General features: G+C 34.7%; 1 protein-coding gene across 1 annotated transcript in view; it reads left to right on the plus strand.

The window, feature by feature from the left end:
- The window catches only part of gbe1b (glucan (1,4-alpha-), branching enzyme 1b), a 154,430-nt gene that overhangs the window by 130,308 nt on the left and 2,681 nt on the right, over nucleotides 1-21,441 (plus strand). The window contains exon 15 of the mRNA XM_058745129.1: nucleotides 7,241-7,358. Coding sequence (XP_058601112.1) covers nucleotides 7,241-7,358 — 118 coding nt within the window. The remainder of the gene's footprint in view (nucleotides 1-7,240; nucleotides 7,359-21,441) is intronic.

The following is a 21,441-nucleotide window of genomic DNA, read 5'->3' on the forward strand; positions in this document are numbered from 1 at the left end:
AGGGAAATGCATATTATGTGTGAGGCAGAGCACAGGGGATCTCGTGGGGATGATTTCTGCTGATGAATATGAAAGTGTTGTAAGGAGGGTCAGTGTGTCATACAGGCATGTATTGGTTATAATTTGGCCTACTATATTTCTACTTCTATACTATAAGTTCCTACTATATTTGCATTGAGCAGATCACACTTAAAATCATTGTAGAATCATTGTGAACCATTAAAATTGTAGGATTTACTCTGTTTATTTATTTAGTACTTGTATACTTACACACTACCGTTCAGAGGTTTGTATTTTAATTTTTGCATTAAATAATTCAATTATTTTAATGTATTTTATCTTTGCAATGGCAAAGCTGAATTTTCTGCATCATTACTCCAGTCTTCAGTGGCACATGATCCTTCAGAAATCATTCTGATATGCTGATTTGCTGCTCATTTCTTATCATTATCAATGTTGAAAACAGCTGTGTTGATTAATATTTTATTTTGTGGAAACTGTGATACATTTATTCAGGGTTCTTTGATTAATAGAAAGTATAACTGAACAGCATTTATTTGAAATGGAAACATTGTCTTCCCTGTCACTAAAATTAATGTGTTTTTGCTTAATAAAAATATTAATTTAAAGGGACAGTTCACCCAAAAATGAAAATTCTGTCATCATTGACTCCACATATATATATATATATATATATATATATATATATATATATATATATATATATATATATATATACTGTATATCTCAATGGCTACTGTCAACTGGTTACCAACATTCTTCAAAATATCTTCTTTCGTGTTAGGGTTGGAAAGAAAAGTTAGGGTTAAGGTTTAAGAAAGAAACTCATACAGGTTTGGAATAAGTGGAGAGTGAGTATATGATAACGTAATTTTCATTTTTAATGAACTATCCCTTTAAATGTATTATTATTATTATTATTATTTTAAAAAATCTTACTTAACCCAAACTTTTGAAATGGTAGTGTGTCAATATATTTTGACATGAACATCAGTTAAGTTAATATATAGTAATAGTTGTTGATATTTAATATACAAACTGGCATTAACCAGCATAATAAATGCAGTAACAAATTATTGTTCATTGTTAACATATGTAAAATTATAAAAAAAAATAATTAAATAAATAAAACATTTTGCTGTTGAGATAGATGCCATTGTTGTATCACATAATTCTTAAATTATATATATATTTTTTTTAAATAATGTAACTTGATTTAAAAAAAGGTATGGTTTTCAGTAGGGTTTTTATTTTTAATTTTTTTTCCTTAGATTTTACACAAATTGTAGTGCTGATATGTGTTACTAGAAATGTACAAAATCACACAAATCACGTATTTTAAACCATATTTAAAGGTCCCACGCTTTGGCAACCAGGTTGCAAAAGAGCTCTCAAAACCTTTGACGATCAAAATTTTATGAAGTTATGAAAACACCTCTGAAAAGTTTCAGGCCCTACTTCAGCCTATTCACTGAACACGCCAGTAGAATTTGCCTAATGTTTGCTACAAGAAAAAGTTACAAAATACAGCTGAGATGATGCACTTCACTACGGCTTCATTTTGAAATTTAGTTCCAGAATGCTTTCCAGTGCCAAGACCCGTTTGCACCTCAAAGGACAGACCGCCATTACTGCCTTCGCTAACACGAGAGAAGCACGATATCACGACCCTCTTCCCAATCACGATCATGCACACGTTTTCTTCAGGTCATCAGAGTCCAGCGGTCCTTAGCCCTGTCACCCTCTCGTCCGCTCTTTTTCCTCCTGTGAGCAAATTGACTTTGATCTCAGGCCCTCCCCTTTGTTCAGCAAGGCTTGGTTGATTACAGTGCTTCACCGCCAGCACTGCCTGGCCTCCGAGACAAGCATCTGTAAGCGCTAACAAAAACATAATTGCTAAAAGCCTCCAACTGCCAATTTCAGCTGGAGAGCCACTGCTGTTACACTGGCACGCTTGCCAGGGAACATTGAATTAGCCATTCTGGGTCTTGTGTAGTCGCACTCATCTACACACATACACATACTTTTAGTATTCTTCCTGCACGTACACACTCGCTGTACTGTCACGTAGACTTTGGTCCTGGGTGACATTCATGCTTGTCTAATGGGAATGGGTGGTATTAATCAATGCATGAATGCTTAAGGTAGACTTCCTCTTTATAAAGGATCCCTGAGCCTTATTTATGCTCTTTCTCTCTCCATCTCCCCGAAGACGTCTTTTTATGGATCTCAGACGTGCCGTCTGTGTGAATTCACATGTGGCAGGAACTGATATTCTGCAACGCAGCACTTCTTGCTTGCATCTTGCTTCTGGTGCTCTTCCTCTAGAGCGGCAACATCAAATGTTGGCATTGATAATGGCGTTACTGGTTTTGGAACAGCTTGGAAATACATTTCCAATGGTAGGCATGCATATGCACCTTATTATTTTGCAAAAGACCAGCCTAACCCAGGTTTAAGATGGACTCCCTGGCTGACCAAGATGTCTTAAAGTGCCCAAACCCCTCAAAAACCAGTAAACCACACCTACACTATAATAGTCGCGTGGACTATTTTAACAATGTCCTCACTACCTTTATGTGCCTTAACCATGGTAGTTCTCTTGCAGTCTATGCAGGGTCAGAAAGCAGAACGATGAACTTTGTAAAAATCGACGCGTTTCAGAAAGGCGGAGCATAGAGGAGCAACAATAATGTACAGTATGTGGAAAATAATGTGTTTTTTGAACCTCGAACCGCGTAAACACATTGCATTACACCAAAAACACAAAATAATGTTATTTTTAGCAACATCATATGACCTCTTTAAGTGGTTTATTTCAGCAGGGAGATTGTCACAATATGCCTTTCATGCCTTCCATCTGTCAGCTTTTCTGCTAATGATAATGATACATCATGCAAATTGTCCACTAGTCAATGGCTGTTCTTTGAAAGGACAGCAGGCAAACAGGGTCAGATTTGAAGCTGTTTGAACTCTGAACATTGTGTTATAGCCCTTGATCTGTGTGCAACATGACACTGCACTTTGTAGAGTTCAGTGCAATGTGGAATACTAGCGTAAGTCATATGAAAGGACCTTTGGATGAAATTAGCCTGCTAGATGCTAATGATGACACTGTAATTGAGCTGTAGAAGTGAAGACTAGTCCACAAAAATACATTTAATTTAGTGAAACTGTACTCAGATGTTGCTCTATTTCATCAAGGAAAATAGTTCCAAATAAAGTAACAGGTGAGCCGCTGTGCAACTCTAAAAGCAAAACCAGCGGTGTTTCATTCATGAATGAATGTGCGTGTTTGAACAAATCTAGTGAGTCAGTGATTCACGATTACCCATTCACAAAGACAGTCACTTGCTTCATTCCTGAATGAATCAGCTGTTCGAACGAATCATTTGAATGAATGATTCAGTGATAAAATCAGTGACTTGCCGCCACCAGCTGGCGGATTTAGTTTCATTTTTAGCTTATAATTTCAGTTATTTAAATAATTTAATATTTATGATTCAAAATTTTAATCTCCACATTAATTTATGAATTTAATTGCACTCATGCCACCTCTGAACCCCATTAAATGTCTGAAAATGTACCTACAAGCCACTTTTGTGTTCTTCTGTGCCACCTCTGTAGTATAAATAATTTTTTTATTAATACTAATTTCATATGATCGGTAACTTATTTGTCTTATTCTACTTCTTCTTCTTCTTATATTGTATTAAATAGAAATTTTGAAAAGCTTAAACATACATTTTTTAATTTTACAGATGAAAATGATGCCATTAAAAATGTAAAAAGAAAATACCCCTGTAAGTCACTTTAAGGAGTCAAATGTCACCTCGTATTAGGAAGGCAAATTTTTTATCAGAGTTTTTTATTATTGATTAGAAGGTGCTCCTAATTTATTTATTTATTTTTTTTAAATTGGGAGGACAAGCGCTCCTAATTACAAAAAGAAAAAAAGTGCTCTTAAACTGTGTGTGTGACAGGTATGGCTGTGGAATGGGGTTTGGCCGAGGAAAAATGTTCGTCCAAAATATATATATATATATATATATATATATATATATATATATATATATATATATATATATATATATATATATATATATATATATATATATATATATATATATATATGCATATATGCATTTTTGGTTTCCCTTTAACCCCTGTGTTTTGCTGAGTCCTATTTTTTTCTGCTCTACACACAAAATATTTATTAAATCATTAATAGATTTGTGTAATTATTTGCCTTCATATTATACCATATTTGTCTTTATTTTATAACATAGATGAAGCTAAATGTTAAATAATGTTAGCCTTCAAATCTACTGCTTATCTCTTTACAAAATGCAGCTACTGATATCTATATTTCAGTCGTAGTTACAAGTTAAAAGATGTTCAGTCATGTTTTATTTAATTCAGTGATCCAGCCTACGTGCTAAAAGTCCAACCAAGTCTCATTAGAAAAATGTGCCTGTGGCGACACTTCTACAAAATTGTATTATGATTTTTCTTGTACATTTTGTGTCACTTTCAAAGTGAAATGTCCAGTGAGTGGCACTAAAAGCATTCAGTTCTATCCAAAACAGATGTGACTCTAACATTTTATTACGTTAGCTGTACATATCACGACAATTCATAAATGTCCCATGAGTGGTGTTAAACTCTAAACTGATAGTGTGAGCAAAAACAAACATAACATAAAAATACACCTTTTCACAGGACTCGTACTTGAGTGCTTGTTATCGTGAGTACGGTGCTGGATAACACTGTATTTTAAGGTGTCCTTTTTACACGTTACATGTACTAATAATAGCACTTAATTATGCATAATTACATGCAAGTAACCCTAACCCAAACCATATAGTAAGTGCATGTAGTTAATATTACTCAGTACTTAAATGTATAATTACACTGCGTAAAGTGTAACCCAGTGCTGTACCGGGTGAGCTACCGAGCAAGTTTACTTCAGATAACCCACATATATGGAGCTGGTTATGTGATGCAAACGTTAAAATGTTTTAGTGTACAAATCATGCACTATGGTAAAAAGTGTTTCGTACTGTACATGGAATAAGTCTTTATTAATAATCTGCCACTGTAATCATAATGTGTGAAAAGGAACAAATGTTTTTGCTGTTTTACTACCACTTGTGGTAATTTTACCTGGAAACTGCAGTGAATTGTATGTATAGGTACATTTTTGCATAAATGTAGCTAGAGGCACAGTTCTAAAGTGTAAGATATTTATTATTAGCATGTTTGAATTGCAAATGAACAAAATTGGCTGTTTAATTCATAAATGTAAGGTGTTTCCTGCACTTTAAGGAGAACTTGCATGCACTACTTTTTATATAAATCCTGACAGTAAGCAACTTATATGAATCCCCCATTAATTCTCTCTGAGAAAAAAGAAGGCATCAGATCATTTTGTTTTTCTCATTCTCTTCCCGATAACATCTCCGAAATATCCATAACAAAGGAAGTTTGTTCTATCAGAGAGAGAATTCAATGCAAATAGGAGTATGGGGGAGTAGGGTCAGGAGGGGGCATCTGTCGTCATCCTCAGCAGGAACAATACGCCAAGCAACACTTCTTTTTAATCATCGCTATCAAAGCCGGCAAGCTGGCAGTAAAAGCCAAGTGTGCTCCAGCTCCGGGGCAGAGTAAGAGAGCGTTTGAGGATAACACGAAGACCCACCGCTAGCCCATGGGGATAGGAGGTGATTATTCAAGCAGCCAATTAGACGCCTGTCTGCATGTTTGTTACAACTCACAACTGTTTAAACCCCCGAGAGGCCAAGGTAAACAGAGATAGAGAGAGAGAGCAGGAGTGGAGAGATTCTCTGTCTTTTCCTTCCTTGTGCCACAGGAATACACTTGTTTACTTACACTTCGAATGTGAAAACTGTATATTTACATGGCAATTAAATGGCAAAAGTCACATAACTAAAACGTTTAGTATTTTGTTTTCTGTAGATTTGTAGACACATATGATACAACATTATGGCGATCCAACAGTAGCAAAAGTAAAAAAGGGAGAAGAAAATACTTTTTAATAACACAAAATTGTTGTGCAGCAGGCAATGTTAAAAAAATCTTAATGAATGTCCCTGATCTATTTTTTTTTATTTTTATTATTCATCTTAATAAATATCCCTGATCTTACTGTGCACAACTCATCGGTTTTAATTAAATGCAGTAACTTTCTCTGTCTTTTACAGCCTTTCTTTTGTGATGGCCTTTCTTTTACACATTGGCAAAGGAAAGTAAAATGAACCGGTATAATCCTATTATTTTCCACTTAATATTGTTTCACTTGGAAAAAACGACACTTTATGGAAGTTAAATTTTTTTATGTTGTCTTTAAATAATTGTTCGATTTAACTTTAGCTCTCTCAACAGCATCTGTGACATTCTGTCAGTTAGCACAGATAATAATTTCAGCATTAATGCACTTATAATGGAAATCTGTGAGGCAGTCCAGATGTTCAGCAATCTCAGCACCTTAAATCTTCAAGGCATCTGTCCATTTTTGGGGTGGGGGTGGGGTGTATAACTTAACTTAAAACACAAAAGCATGAAATAGATTTCCAGTTTTCACTAAATGTGTCTTCATTATTCTTTTATGCTCTCTGTCAAAGATATTTCTTATTCCGGTCATGAGTCTAGGCAATTACTTTTTTTAATATTTAATTTAGTCAGCGTAGCACAGACAGAGTGAAATTGTGTGAGTGCACGTTTGGTGTTGTTTGAAACATTTTTTGATGGAATACATTATTAATATTTTGAAATGGATAAATAATTCTGCCTGGAATTGTTGATGTGGTGGCTCATCGGTTTTGGCTCGTGTGTTTATATGGGACAAATGTGTGTCATTGTCTCGGAGGAGCTCAAAGCAATCAGTGCTGTTGACTTGCAGTGCAGCTCTGCATTCTGACGAGCTGAAGAACGTCAGTTCACATCCAGTGGACACCATGAAGATGGTGGCTTGTTTTGAGTAATTAATAACAGAAAGTAACTTTAAGAGCATCATATCCAAGCGTTTTGATGAATAGATGGATCTGTGTGTTTATTTGATCCCTCAGTTGATACTTTGTCCATCACATGCATGTAAAGAAAGAAAAGAGTATAGTTTACTGTGACTGATTTATCTTCTCCTTCTCATAAGTTTTGTCTCCAGTATCTCTTTGGGTTCCTTAACCACACTCTGCTCCAGATATAAGATCAAACTGGACTCGGATGAAATCCAGTATGGAGGTCATGGCAGACTGGACCACAACACAGAGTTCTTCTCTGAACCAATGGAATTCAACAATCTGCCCAACTCTATGTTGGTAAGCAAACTAGACTATTTGTCACCATAAACGTATAGCAACATATACAACATTCATACGCCAACTGAGTCTGTTTTTCTTTGTCTGTGCTGATTGTGGTGGAAAATATGTGAAAATATTTGTTTAATGGAGCTCAGAGTGCTATTAGAGCACATTGAAAACATTACCACTTAAATTTCTCAGTAGCAATTTTAATACCACAGCAAAAACTATTATGATATTAAACTCACACTTTAATTATATTAATATAAATACATGCAAATTAAATTAAAGTAATGGAACGTAGCCTTTAAGCATTTCTAATTAAGTAAACATTGCCCAAGTAATTAAAAACAAGTAAACAAATTCTCATTTAATTACTCAAGTAGACATTCAGTAATCAAATAAAGATTCAAGAATCACATCACAAGAACTGGATCAAATTAAACAACAGAACAAAGATGCAAATGAAGTAAACAGTGGTGTTCAGGTATATAACAGCAGTACTGTATCAGAAATTCAATGTAAAACAACCCTACTTAAATAAGTGACGTATTCTCCACTACATGATTATTAGATCAAATAAATTAATATCGATGCTGTTGGAGTTTGACTAAAAAGCAAGTCTATAATTTAAATATGTACAGTTTCTTTTTTCTTATTCTCAATACAGTTGTTTGATTAATATTAATGACATAATAGACATTTACACCAGTGGTTCTTAACTAGAAGCCAGGGGCCCACTAGGGGGCCTCAGCAAAGTTCTAAGGGAGCCTTAAGATGACTTAAAAATTTTAGCCAAAACAACTAAAAATCAAGATAGTTATTATTATAAATCAACCCACATCTGTCTTGAAAAAAAACTGTGTATATGAGATTTTTAAAGCGATAGATCACCCAAAAATTAAAATTTGCTCAAAACTTACTTATCCTCAGGCCTAGATGTAAAGTGTTTTTTTTCATCGGAACAGATTTGGAGAAATGTAACATTATATATCTTGCTCACGAATGGATCCTCTGCAGTGAATGGGTGCCGTCAGAATGAGAGTCCCTAACAGCTGATAAAAATATCATCCAAATGGCTCCAGTCCATCAGTTAACATCTTGTCAAACAAAAAGCTGCATGTTTGTTAGAGCAAATTCATTATTAAGACATTTTAACTTTAAATGATCCCTTCTGGCCAAAACTGTTTTGGACTGTTTCGGTGCATATTGCTCTCTTTCAGACGAGATGACTTTTTCACTGGAGAAAGCAATATTATGGATAGAGGGCTAGTATTTTAGCTGAAAGCAACAGTTTAAAACGTTTTAATGATGGATTTGTTTCTTACAAACATGCAGCTTTTCGCTTCACAAAGCGTTAATTGATGGACTGGAGATGTGTGGATTACTTGTGCATTATTGTGGTGTTTTTATTAGCTGTTCGGACTTTCATTCTGACGGCACCCATTCACTGCTGAAGATCCATTGAAGTAATGCTAAATGTCTCCCAATCTGTTCCGATGAAGAAACAAACTCATCTACATCTTAGATAGTCTGAGGGGGAATACATTTTTATAAAATTTTCATTTTTGGGGTGAATTATTCCTTTAAGTGTGATTTCTAAACCTGGAAAGCTTTGTGCCACAGTGCATCCTGAGAGAGTTTTTCTCCTTTGTGTTGTTTTAGTTTCCTGCATTAGCATACAAAACGAAAGAAAACTGAAAGAGCTTTTACTGAAGCTCAAGGCAAGACTTTGTGATTGAACTGGAGCAATGTACAACATTTTAAAGCATGCATTACTCAAGTAATGCATGTACACATTTCAAACCATGCAGTCGCCATATAATGTTCCTTTTGGGCTCCTTTTATGCATTAGGCTCTTTATCAGAGCAGTTATAAATGGGAGTCAAGTGCAACACTATCTGTAGTAGTCATAGTTCAATTAATCTTGCGAGTCACGTGTCTCCATCAGATAAGTTCTTCTATCTCTTGGGTTCCAGCTGTCATATTGTGTATTTTCTTTCCAGAGGCCTTATTGAAATTAAATGCATAGCGTGAAATTTAAAACCCCCATTTCAGGCCGTAGCTCGTGATGCAAGTCTTCATTCCTCCTTCGCTTCTGAACACTCCCCTATTTTTCTCATATTTTCTTTGTCATCCCCCTCATCTCCTTACCTAAGGGCCTGCTGACGATTTAATAAGATCCATAAAAATTCAAAAGCAAACTTTCCGTTTTGCTGACTTGTCCTGTTGTCAACATAATTTAGTAATTGTTAAGCAGAGCGTGTGGACCAATCTTGAGCTTGTAGGTAAAAGGTGGCAAAATAAAAATTTGCATAACTGATGTTTGTTTTCTTAGGTTTGCTTAGTTGCATGACTGCTTGGGACCAAATTAATGGACTGAATTCATGAATACAATATATCCACCCTCATGTTGTTGACTTGAGCACAAAAGAAGATATTTGTTGTTGAGAACAAAAGAAGATATTTTGAAGAATGTTCATGCTGCTCTTTTCCCTACAATGAATACAAAGATCATATAGACACCCAAAATTATATAGGTGCTTACACACTAGGAATGGTTATTTTGATTGATTTCGGAGACTCAAATCTTTATACTAGTTCACAAAAATAAATAATTATTGTATTTATTTATTTATTTAATGTCCGTTGTTTGTTTTATTTTATTCAGAATTGTCCTGATTTGTTGAGTGACTCTTACTGCAGGTTACATCAGTCAGTAGGTAATAAAATTAAAACTGAAATAAAATGTGTAAAATTATCTAAACATTAAAAATAAAAAAAAAAAAATAAATATACCAAAACTTATAATTCATGATATGTGACCCTGGACCACAAAACCAGTCTTAAGTGTCAATTTTTTGAAATTGAGATTTATACATCACCTGAAAGCTGAATAATTAAGCTTTCCATTGATGTATGGTTTGTTAGGATCAGACAATATTTGGCCGAGAGACAACTATTTGAAAATCTGGAATCTGAGGGTGCAAAAAAATCTAAATATTGAGAAAATCACCTTTAAAGTTGTTCAAATTAAGTTCTTAGCAATGCATATTACTAATCAAAAATGAAGTTTTGACATATTTACGGTAAGAAATTTACAAAATATCTTCATGGAACATGATCTTTACTTTATATATATATATATATATATATATATATATATATATATATATATATATATATATATATATATATATATATATATATATATAAAACACTGGTAATGAGTGAGTCATTGAATCATTTACTCTACTGTTTTATTGACTGAGTCTACTGAATTCTCTATGTAGGTCTTGTGCTGGTCCAAGTCTTATTCAATTTCTAAACACTGACTCGTTGAGTGAAAGGGTGGGTTTGTTCAATAGGTCCAAACAATGAAATGCTCCTGCACAAGCCACATGCGAGTCTTGAATTACTTATGCTCTCAGTCGTCATGTTCTATCTGATACAGTAGCAGGTGCTCCGATTCTGTAACAGGCATCTATTAAAGCTGCATTATTTACAAACTGTATTATTTTCATACTATTAAACTTGCAGAACTTACTCTGGAAGACCTCAGGGGTTGAAGAGATCTCAAGGCCTTTGACAGAAAATAGCAGAGAAACCCTGAGCTAAATGCATAATTCAGAAAAATTGACTTTGTGATGGTTTAATTTTTTTATGAATTGATATTCATAGTGTCAAGGATACAGTAAGTGCTGGAGATTTACTTATTAAATCTGCTGCTTACGTCATGCAGAAAATATAGTTGTGGTAAAGTATTGTATTGAGATTTAGTCTTCTCACTGCATATGAATATGATTGCTAACTAGTAGACAGGTTTATGTTGTGGTTCTGAAGTTGAATTGACATGACTCTCACTCTGTGAAATTGATAGTGATATATAAGTCTGAAGTTATATTGATCCATTTAATGCACATCCAAATCTCTCCAAAGAATCAGCATTTTATGGTCTTAAACGGCAAGATACAGCAATAACAGAATACAGAATAGCCATCATTTTATGATGTCAAAGATAAAAGCATTTCAATTGTCATATTTTGTTGTTTATATATTAGATATATTGTATATGCTTTCTTTGGTTAAATCCATTTAGGACATCTAACAACCAAATCATTTTGTGAAGTCGACTAGAGTTTGTTTTTTAAATGTTGTTGTTATTTATTCATTTATTTTCCACATTAAAAAAATAAATAAATACTTTACAGTGTTGTAAAAAAAAACGATTAAAAAATAAAATGCAATAAAATTAAAAATGTTGCATGAACATACATGAACTTTAAGAAACTTAAATGAAAATGTTGTCCTGGCAACAAACTGAAATTTAGTTTAACTTAAAGTACTAAAACTCAAAATAAATAAATAAAAATAAAATCTAAATAGAAATATTTAAAAAAAAAATTATAAAAATGGCAAAAGCCCATTACTAAATTACTACAACTTAAACTAAAATTAAATTGAAAATGAAATAAAAAAAAGAAAATATTCAAAATACAACTAAATACTATAATAGTATATAAATAATAAAATATCGCTAATGCATTAGATGTAGTGCTTTTAAAGTGGCTGAAATAATTTATAGAGAGAGTTTTCATGTTTAAACTTCTTAAATTCATATTTAAATTCATCCAGTTATCAAAGCAGCATTTGGACAATTTCACTGCCTTCAATAACATTTTTTTTTTTAAATGCATTCAGTTTCATTCGGTAGCACGCAGTAGCTATTTCTAAACACAACACTGCGTCTTGGGTCTTGTGGATCCTAATGATACAGGGCTTCTGATTAGTAGTTGTTCAATTTTTATAGTACATAGTTTGCAGCACATCCCTATAGCTTATATTTTTAACTGTACTTTCACCCTCATGTAAAGTACATCGGGTTCTGCGCAAGACTCTCTGCTCCCTGTGCAAAACCTCCTCTTTTATCTCCTCTGGAAGCCCCAGCTGCATTAAGACAGCCTTCATCAATTAAACCCCCAAAATTACACATTCTCTTTTTTCTTTCTTTGCAGCACTTTATTAATTCAGAAAGCACTATATCGCTTCCCACCCACTTTCTGCCAAACGCAAAGTTTATTTTAACAAGTGTGCGACCAGTAGCATTCCCAGCAGGGAATAAAGCAAGACTTGCACAGACAACAGAGCGGTATTTGGCGACGATTTCTCTCTGATATTTGTCTTTTCCGCAGCTCAGAGCTGACACACCTGCATGAGATAGAAATTAATCATCGTGATCGTTGGCAGGTGCCACGGTAAGGTCCCTTTCTGTGCAATTTTTCTCCATGATTTATTTAAGGGCCGCAGCTTCAAAGTCGGCGCGAGTGTGCATAAACTTTTCCTCCCTCTTCCCTGTTTCTTCTCTTTAACTGGTCCATCAGCTCACCGCCTCCATTTCAATGAGTGACAATAAACTCTCATTTGCCGTCTGAAGGCGTTGCGCAGGCTGACACGCGGCACGCTCTTAAAGCGACGCATTCGGCAGAATCAGGTATGCGGAGTCAGACTGCGGAGGCGCCGAGCGAGTGAAAAATTCTACCCTTTCACTTTGCAATGATGAACAAATATGAATTTCTTGCCCCCGGCATCAATTTGGTGCGAACGTCATCTGCACTTTTACGTCTGTTTCCTAAGGTTTTGCATATGAAATGGATTGTTTGAATTCCAATGATATTCATGAGGCGCTAATTACGAAATGCCTGCGACTCGCCCCCTTTTGAGGTTTTCCGGAGCTAACAAGACTGCTTAGCTCTCCTCCGTCAGAAACATGAAATTCAGTAAATTAGAATATGAATAATGTCCGGCAGTGAACTTGCTGGTTGTTCAGCACATCTCTGAGCGTCTAATAGAGATTGTATAATTTGCAGTTTTGTATTATTTGGTATATTTTAAATGAACCCTAAAAAGTTTTTCACTCTTAGAGTTTGTCTTTGAAGAAAACTCCTACGATCTCCAGACAGATTTAATTTTTTTGGTAACACTTTACAATAAGGCTGTATTAGTTAACGTCAGTTAATGCATTAGTTAACATGAACTAACAGTGAACAACGCAACTGTTCAGCATTACTTAATCTTTGTTCATGTTAACTTATTCATATACTAACCCAGATAGCACACGTACGTCTGCAAGATGTCTGTTAAAGATCTCTTGATCTGGAAAGCATCTGCTGTCAATAAACATCTGACAGACGTCTGTAAGATGTCAGTTTTACATACATTCTAAATCATAAACATCTTAAAGACATCTAATAGACGTCTATTTGACATCTAAAAGGAGACGTCCTACCCTGATAGCACACGTACATCTAGGAGATGTCTATTTGACGTCTGCATTTACATCGGCAAGACGTATTTTTTAGGGTGTTTGCTCATCTGCAATACGTCTATAGGACGTCTCCTTTTAGATGTCAAATAGACGTCTATTAGATGTCTTTAAGATGTTTATGATTTAGAATGTATGTAAAACTGACATCTTACAGACGTCTGTCAGACGTTTATAGACAGCAGATGCTTTCCAGATCAAGAGATCTTAAACAGACATCTTGCAGACGTACGTGTGCTATCTGGGTATAGACGTATTCAGATGAGCAAACATCCTAAAAAATACGTCTTGCAGATGTAAATGCCAACGTCAAATAGACGTCTCCGAGATGTACGTGTCCCTGATAGCACACGTACATCTCGGAGACGTCTATTTGATGTCTGCATTTACATCTGCAAGACGTATTTTTTAGGGTGTTTGCTCATGTTTGTAGGCTGTTTATTAACATGACTACCACTAACAAAGCATTTATTAAGGGAATTTGAACCTTATTGTAAAGTGTACAAATAACTTAGTGTATGTACTGTATGCAGTGATGGGAATAACGGCGTTATAAATAAACGGCGTTACTAACGGCGTTATTTTTTTTCCAGTAACGAGTAATCAAACGAATTACTGTTTCCCCCATTACAACGCCGTTACCGTTACTGACAATAAAATGTGGCGTTACTATATTATATTATTAGAATTAAATTTTTCAGTTAATCTGAATGGATGCGCAGTGTAGCTGTATTTGACGTACCGTAAACTCTAGTGTGAAGCGCACGACTCGCCGTCGCTTTCTCTCACATACACGCACGCAAAGAAAGATACAGAGCACGAGAGTCTTTCATATCATGCAGAAGTGACGCGCTACATGTAAACGATATTCTTTGTTGTATTTTCCTGTCAAAATAACGGAGTTCCTTTGGAATTCTTCAGCTTTTAAGAACTGCCGGGTTCTCTGGTAGTGGGCGGAGCTAATGCGCAAACGACAATCTCATTGGCTGGCGCTCACCTATTATCATCACTGTTTTGATTTCAGCAAATCAATTCGAGCGAACGCAGACAGCATGATTAATATTCATGAACCCAGCAGCTCATTAATCCTTAGTGCGTTTTATATTGATGACAAATATGCATTCATACTTGGTTATTCTAATTACTAAAGTTCTATCATCATATACTATTAAATTATCATAATATTATATTATAATGCTTGACTGACTGATACTAAGTGTCAGTAGATAAATAGTGTAGATTAATGTACGTTTTATAATAATAATTTATTCTTTTTAGTGTCCATTTCATTAATTTAACATACCGGTATTTAATATTGGGGGCATCCAAAGCTATTTGACATTTGAACATTTTTTTTTTTAAAGTAACGCAATAGTTACTTTCCCTGGTAATTAGTTACTTTTATAATGATGTAACTCAGTTACTATTTGTGAGAAGTAACTAGTAACTATAACTAATTACTTTTTTAAAGTAATGTGCCCAACACTGACTGTATGTAGTATAATTAAATAAAGCTTATTAAATAAAGCTATTTACAGGCATAGTTCATTGTTAGTTCATGTTAACTAATGCATTAGTATATGAATAAATTAACATGATCAAAGATTAAGTAATTCTGAACAGATACGTTAATTTTTAGTTCATGTTAACTAATATATTAATCAGCATTAACTAATTAAGTTGTTAATGTGAAGAGAAGCACTAGTATATGAATGTCAACATTAGCAAAGATTAAGAAATGTTGAGCAGATGTGTTGTTAATTTGTAGTTCATTTCATCTAATGCATTAATCACAACGTTAACTAGTTAATCTGTTAATGTAAAGAGATGCATTCGTAAATGTGTAAGTAAAAATTAGCAAAACATTAAGTAATCCTGAACATTCGAGTTGTTCATTGTTAGTTCATATTAACTAATGCATTAACTAACGTTAACTAATACAACCTTATTGTAAAGTGTTTTATTTGAAATGAGATTTCAGTAGTGAACTATGTTACATTTTCTAAAGGAAATGTGAGTGATGGTCCACGCCAAATCTTTAAATACCTCTTGCAGTCCTATTTGAAGGTACAGTATGCCTATGAGATTTTATGAAAATTATTTCATCATTTAATATTATGATTTAATTATGTTGTTTCTTTCATAGAGAACAAAAAAAAAAAAAAAAGTTAAGTAGAATATCCCAGCTGTTATTTTCCATACAATGAAGCTGGATGGGAAATGTCCTGTCAAATTCGAAAAAGGATTAAAAAGCAACATAAACCATCATAAATATATGACTTGTGTGCTAATATTCCAGATTTTGAAAGCTTTGTAAGAGGAACAGACTGAATTTAGGTTGGTATCCCTTGAAAATCTTGCCTTGCAAATGCCGAGGCCATTCACTTTCATTGTGTGGAATTGAGCAGTTTGGACATTCAACTGTGAATGTCTCTTTTTGTGTTCAAAGAAAGAAAGTCAAACGAGTGAAGAAAGTCAAGCGAGGTTGCTAAATGACAGAATATTGATTTTTGGTTGAACTATTACTTTAAGGACAGTCTTTGTTGGCATATTTTAAGTAAAGGACTGTTCACACTGAGACATTTATTTGACGCAAAAAATTCAGCATAAACATTTTGATTTGAATAAATGGTTGTTCATGTTCTGTTCAGATTGACAAACATTTGTATTTACATACAAACAACAGAATTTATATAGAGATGATGTAATCTCTTTTCCATTACACGCTGAAGAAAACTGGCCAGCATTGACATTTTTCTAATCAGATTTTTGTAAAAAGTATTTTAAAAGTATATTATTTATTAAGTATTTATTATATAGTTAATATGGAATATTTATACATTATTATATAAAATATTATTCATTATTAAAAATGTATGTAAAATATTTTATTTAAAGTAATAATATATAATATACTTAAGTAATAATATATTTATATAATATATTTTGATGTGTGTGTATATATATATATATATATATATATATATATATATATATACATTTTACTTTTTAAATAAAATATTTTAAATACAGCTTTAATAATTCATTATTTATATTATATATATTTATATTTTATATTTACATATTATTTTATATATTTTATTTAAAAATATATAAATGTACAATTTTAGTGCTTTGCAATAGCTCAAAATGATAGTAATATTAAAAGCTAAAATGATGGATGAAATGATAGATATTAAAAATTAATATACAAAGCAGATATATATACAGGAATATAATCTAATGTTTATTTACATGCTTTGATACAATGCAGATATTTTGCAGTTTTGCAGATTGAGTGACTCGATCAATTATTGATTTCACATACATTGTTCGTTTCCTCTTATGCTTTGATGAACAGTCATTAAGAGTTCAGCATCACCTGCATGTCAATCATTTACCAACATCTCATACTAAATTCTTTTCATTTTAAAAGACACCGTTCACTGCCTTCCAAACATTCCCCTACTAGTTGCCTTTTTATTTCAAACTGATGGATTTAATTACATACTGCTGGATGTGTAAAGTGTATCATCTAAACCATGTTATTTTTTGCCCTCAATCTCGGTGTCCACGCACCATAAATCAGTATCCAGCTGAAGTTTCTTGCTCTGCTTCAGTCGAGAAGCACTTGAAAAGCAGGGACGAGATAAGAGACAGGTGTGTGTGAGAGTTTAGTCGGCGAGCGTATTCGCCAGAGACCCGTGAACATGGATTTGAGGAGGAGAAAGAGGCAGTGGATTGTTTTGGAGTGTTCTTGTTTTAAGGTTACACAACATGCCCGTCTTCAGAAGGTCATCATAAGACTCCCGACATCTCCCAGAGGCACGTGAACCGAGCTTGTTTTGCGCATGATGTTCACTGATCCGACTCGCCAGAACGTCAGCCCGCTGGAGCGTCGTGCCCAAAGGCTCTTCTGATTCTTCCTTGAAAGTCTGGACCTCACAAACCCACTGCGGGAAAGTGATTTGCGATTGCACAAGATACTGTTCAAGGCAGAACTCCACTTTCTCGTACATCTTCAATTTGTTTATGCATCAAACGACGGCCCCGTACCTTTCGTTCACTTTCCAAATTCTCTTTCATGCTGATCACAAAGAGAAGTTCTAATGATTTGCTGTCCTTGAAGCAGAAAGCGGCTCGGCACAATAAGAACAATAAACCACATGTTCCGTCAAGGCCTTCAGACACCTGCTATATGGCTCTTGCCAGCCTTTCCACAGCTCTTACAATAAGCCTTGAAATGCTGTAATTTTCAAAAAGTGTTTTTTGAATATTTTACAGTCGGTTTGGAATAAAGTGGCACCAAATTGTGATTTGACACTTAAATGTCTTCACCTTATGTAACAAAATATAAATTTAAGGGCATCAGAGAGTAACCGCAGATGTACAGTCATGGCCAAAAATATCGGCACCCTTGGTAAATATGATCAAAGGCGGCTGTGAAAATTAATCTGCATTGTTAATCCTTTTGATGTTTTATTTTAAAAAATTCACAAAAATCTAACCTTTCATTGGATAATAAGAATTGAAAATGGGGGGAAATATCATGTTTTTTTCTCAAATACACGTTGGATCATATTCACAATTTTGAGCACTCCAGGGTGATTATGAACATGAAATTATTCCTGTTTCACAGAAATATAAATAAAACAAAAACAAAGCCCAAATTCCCTTAATCATCCATCACAATGAGAAAAACCAAATAATATATTTCTGATGTGCAGCAAAAGATAATTGAGCTTCACAAATTAGTGAAGTGGCTTTAAGAAAAGAGCTAGAGCAGTGAAAATTTCCATTTCCACCATCAGGGCAATAATTAAGAAGTTCCAATCAACATACAATGTTACGAAACTGCCTGGAAGAGGACATGTGTCTATATCCTCCTAATGCACAGTGAGAAGGAGAGTTTGAGTGGCTAAAGACTCTCCAAGGACTATATAACTATACACATATATAAATACATATAATTTAAAATACTTTAATTTATCATTGACTTAATGAGTTGTTTTCCTTCTTTATAATATCAGGGCAGTTGAATTGCCTTAACATTTGTGTCTCTATGCCTTCAACAAATATCAAAATAAATCATAAAACAGAATATGCTTGAAGTGCTTGCATGTATGAGTTGAATTTTTAATTTCTGAATAAATGAATAGTTAAGCATCATGTCACTGACCCAACAGTATGCATCCTAGTTTTAATCCAAGTGCAATTAATACCAATTGTATCTCGATTAAGTTTGAGTCCAAACCTTTGATCCTCATTGCACATTCTTGACTGCACGTTTAATCAAACACATCTATATTCAAAAGCCAGAATCTAATTTGAAATGATCACATTTTATTAATGAGCATCATATTGCATTGGTTGCAATAATCAGCATGTGTGTGGCGTGCTGTAATAATGACATTAGAGACCTCTGCTGTTCTTTGTTAGCCGATTAATCCGCTATTTGTCACCATTGTTTTAAGCGGCTCGGGAAAGTAAATGTTGTTGACACACGGCGGTAGTTTTTGTCTCGGCAGGTGCGGTGATTCACTCTCGCTCTGTCTCTCGGCAGCGGTGCGCTGCGGTTCTGTCTCTCCCTGCCGAGTGTGTTTAATTAGTCACCGATGTCGGTTGTCAGTGTTGCGGCGGCGAGTCGTTGACTCCCGTGGCGCTGTGCCGGTGGAGGAATTCACAGCGCGAGCAAACATGTTCTGAGGTGTTCTCATTGGGTGAGGGAGGAAATATTGAGATGCGAGTCCTGAGGGAGGCTTCCTTCCAGAGGAACGACACTCGATGAGCAGCAGACATGGGTCAGGGATCCACAACTGCAGTGTGTGAACACGCATATCCTGCATTCCTGTAGAGGTTTAGTGCTGGGGAAACATGTTTCTGTGAAATAGAATGGATGGGGTTGGAAAGGTTAGATCATGTTGGACCCACCTGTTGTGGTGATGAGAGAGGCTTTGGTTCATCATGTGACTATCTCAAGCAGCTTTTAAATATTAACATATATAGAAGGTGCACAGTGTCATTCAAACAAACACTAAACACCATCATGGTAACACATGATAATGCAATAAACATTACTTTAATGGTGATGTAAGTTTTTGACTCTTCTAAAGCCAAAAAATAACATAATGGGCCCTATGATACACCCGGCGCAAGGCGCGCCACAAGTGTTTTTTGCTAGTTTCAGCCCGACGCAGTTCTCATTTTCCTTTCCTGCGCCGCGTTTTTTAAATAGCAAATGCATTTGCGCTCATTTGTGCGCCCATGGGCTTGCTGGTCTAAAAAAGAAGTGTGTTCAAGTGCAATGTTGGCGCGTTGCTATTTTGAGGAACTGAAAATAGACTGCGCCATAGACCAACTCAAACCTGGTCTAAAGTCAGTGGCGCAATATTTAATTTTTTTTTTGTTATTTAAAGTGCGCATTAGTAGAAAATGCGCCTCTGGGCAGGTTCACAATGCGCAATCACTTTGCTTATTACACACAGGGACGCGCAGCAGCACACAAACATGCCAAATATTAAAAGTTAAAGGATTACAGTGTAAAAGAATATTATTGTGTAGGCTACATAAATATAAAAATGTCATACATGTCATAATGGATGGTCATTGCGTTTATCAGAATTAGGCTACTTATTTGCTCGCGCATGAGCAGATCCGTTTGCTCTCTGGAGACGCGTTCAGTCTGTGCGCCTTAAAATTCCGCCATTTAAATAGCGAATCTGCCATGGCGCGAGCACAACTCGCTCTTAAAGGGAATGGGAGATGAGACTCTGATTGGTTTATTGCATGTTACGCCCAAAAAACACCCATTGCTTATTAAGAGAATAGAGACAACCCATTTAGACCATGCGCTGGGAGCGCCGACCGTTTTCCTGTCATTAAACTAGCAAAAGTGGATTCAGAAACACCCTGAGTGCACTTGCGCCGTGCGCTTTAGACCATGTTCTTAGATCGTTAAAATAGGGCCCAATATGTTTGTAGATATTTAGGAAAAATGTTATGTTTACATAGCTGTTTCTCTGAAAAATAATGCTATAGCCAGTAATTCTACTCTGAAATGTGTGTTTCGGGCAGGTTCCGGGCCAGAATTGCAGTACCCATTTCAACCGCTAGCTGGCAATATTACATGCTGCACCTTTAATCTGTATGATCCTGCCCACTTTAAGTTGTCGGAAAACACAGCATATTGCTGTCATGGAATCATGTTATGTTTACATAGCTGTTTCTCTGTAATTCTACTCTGAAATGTGCGTTCTGGGGCGGAATGCCTTTGTTTTTGCAGTACCCATTTCAACCGCTAGCTGCCAATCTCACATACTGCACCTTTAACAACATTAGATGTAATATATAATCCTAATGTACAAAACCGATAAGAAAAAACTAGGAAGAAACAGTTATTTGCTTATTTCAACAACAACAACAAAAAAAACATTTGAAATGTAACGCAGGGAATTCTGGTAATGTCACTTTACAGTTATTCACTGTAAATTATACATTCTTTTTCACTTCCAAAAATGGTATACTGCTGTAAAATTACATGTAATGTCCAATACAGTTTTTCACCATATATAGTAGGGGAACTTGCCGTTAACCATTTAACAGGTTTTTACTGTATTTTACCGTTAAATTCACAGTCATTTTTTATAGCCTACTTAAAAATTTCATGTATATTTATTTTATTTTATTTTTTCTGACAATGTTTTCTAACAAATTTAGTATTATTTTTATCAGGATTCAAAAATACTTACAATGCAATTTATGCAAATCAGTGCAACATTT

Source organism: Onychostoma macrolepis, chromosome 15 (genome assembly GCF_012432095.1).
Source record: "Onychostoma macrolepis isolate SWU-2019 chromosome 15, ASM1243209v1, whole genome shotgun sequence".
NCBI classification, from domain to species: domain Eukaryota; kingdom Metazoa; phylum Chordata; class Actinopteri; order Cypriniformes; family Cyprinidae; genus Onychostoma; species Onychostoma macrolepis.